The sequence below is a fragment of the Sinocyclocheilus grahami genome, unplaced genomic scaffold, assembly GCF_001515645.1.
Source record: "Sinocyclocheilus grahami isolate Dianchi unplaced genomic scaffold, SAMN03320097.WGS_v1.1 scaffold1309.1, whole genome shotgun sequence".
Lineage (NCBI taxonomy): Eukaryota > Metazoa > Chordata > Actinopteri > Cypriniformes > Cyprinidae > Sinocyclocheilus > Sinocyclocheilus grahami.
In genome coordinates, this window is record NW_015506488.1 from 191892 (window position 1) to 193469 (window position 1578).

Sequence of the window (1578 nt, forward strand, 5' to 3'; positions counted from 1 at the left end):
CTATTTGGAAGCTTTTATAATCCATATAATTTTTTTGCGAATTTCAGGAAAATTCAAACCATAAACAAGAGGGTTCAGGATGGGTGGTACTATAAGAAACTCTAGTGAAAGAATGATCGACAGCCCTATAGGAAGCTCCAAAGTCGCAAACCGACTCAAAGTGACCTCACAAAAAAGAGCAACTGAGAAATTTAAAAGGATCACTATGTGCGGAATACAAGTTTGATATGCTTTTCTCCTGAAATCCAGTGAGCTTTTTCTACAAATGATAAGAATTTTAGCATAAGAATATAATATAAAATGTAATGGTATAATAAGAGTTGTGGTCATATTGAAAAAACCAAAAACATTATTAGCAATAGTGTTTCCACAAGAAAGCTTGACAATTTCCCAGTTGTGACAATACACCTTCCACAGTTTGTTACCACACATCGTCAGTCTGGCATTTAATATACCAGCAATACCAAGACAAATCATTGGATAAATCCAGCTTATAGCTATTAAAACAGATAAAACCCTGGGGGTCATTATGTTGTTGTATTGTAATGGTTTACAGATTGCTACATATCTGTCAAATGCCATTAACATTAATATTATATTTTCATTTGCTGCATATGAATAAATGACAAAAGCCTGTAAGATACATGCTTCATGGGAGACTGAGTGTGTATCAGACAGCAAGTCTGTCAGTAACCTTGGGAAAAAAGCAGCTGTTCCAAATACAGAGTTGACGGACAGACATGAAATTAGAATGTACATGGGATGGTGCAATGTCCTTTCCAGAAAAATTACAAGAATAATAAGGGCATTAAAGAATACAATAGCACAAAATAGAACAAATCCCAAACTGAAGAAAGCATATCTTATGTACCCAATATTTTCATACAACATCAAGTAAAAATATGTTCTATTTTCCATTTTCTGTTAAGCAAAGAATGGATTCATTGACCTGAGGATGAGAACAGAAAATGTTAATGTGCTCTTTATGTATCTTATAAATAAACAGTTTTCATGGTTCTCAGCTTTGAATAACTGCAGCCAAGATGTTTTATATAATGAATCATGTAAATATAAAGTTCTGTATGAATTATTCAATCAGTTAAACAATATACATAAAATTGCATTACCAGAAATACCTTCTGTGATACAATGTGTAACCGCTATCACTTCATCTACAAATAATGTAGCGCATGTGCAGAGAATTAGCTCTACTAAGAGTCACCAGCACATGCTATTATTTGTAGTATAAAACATGTCTCTTGAGACATCTCTGCTGTGGCTTGATTTGCATAAACATCACAGACTCCTCAGAAGTTGTCCTTAACTAGAAACATTAAAAAGGGCTGTGTGGCACAGTGGGTAAAACTCTTGTAATTCTAAACTGATAACCACAAGCTATTGTAGCAAAAACATTGCAAAATACAGCAAAATACAGATTTTTACACACTTTCAAATTACATACAAAATGCATACTTAAACAACATCAAGTAAAAATATGTTCTATTTTCCATTTTCTGTTAAGCAAAGAATGGATTCATTGACCTGAGGATGAGAACAGAAAATGTTAATGTGCTCTTT

At 33.1% G+C, this 1578-nt stretch overlaps 1 protein-coding gene across 1 annotated transcript; it reads right to left on the reverse strand.

Annotated features, from left to right (window-relative positions):
* On the reverse strand, positions 1-918 carry LOC107569079 (putative gustatory receptor clone PTE03). Its single transcript, XM_016255078.1, has one exon. The coding sequence runs from the start codon at positions 916-918 to the stop codon at positions 1-3; it is 918 nt and encodes a 305-aa protein (XP_016110564.1).
* Between the last annotated feature and the right edge of the window lie 660 nt (positions 919-1578).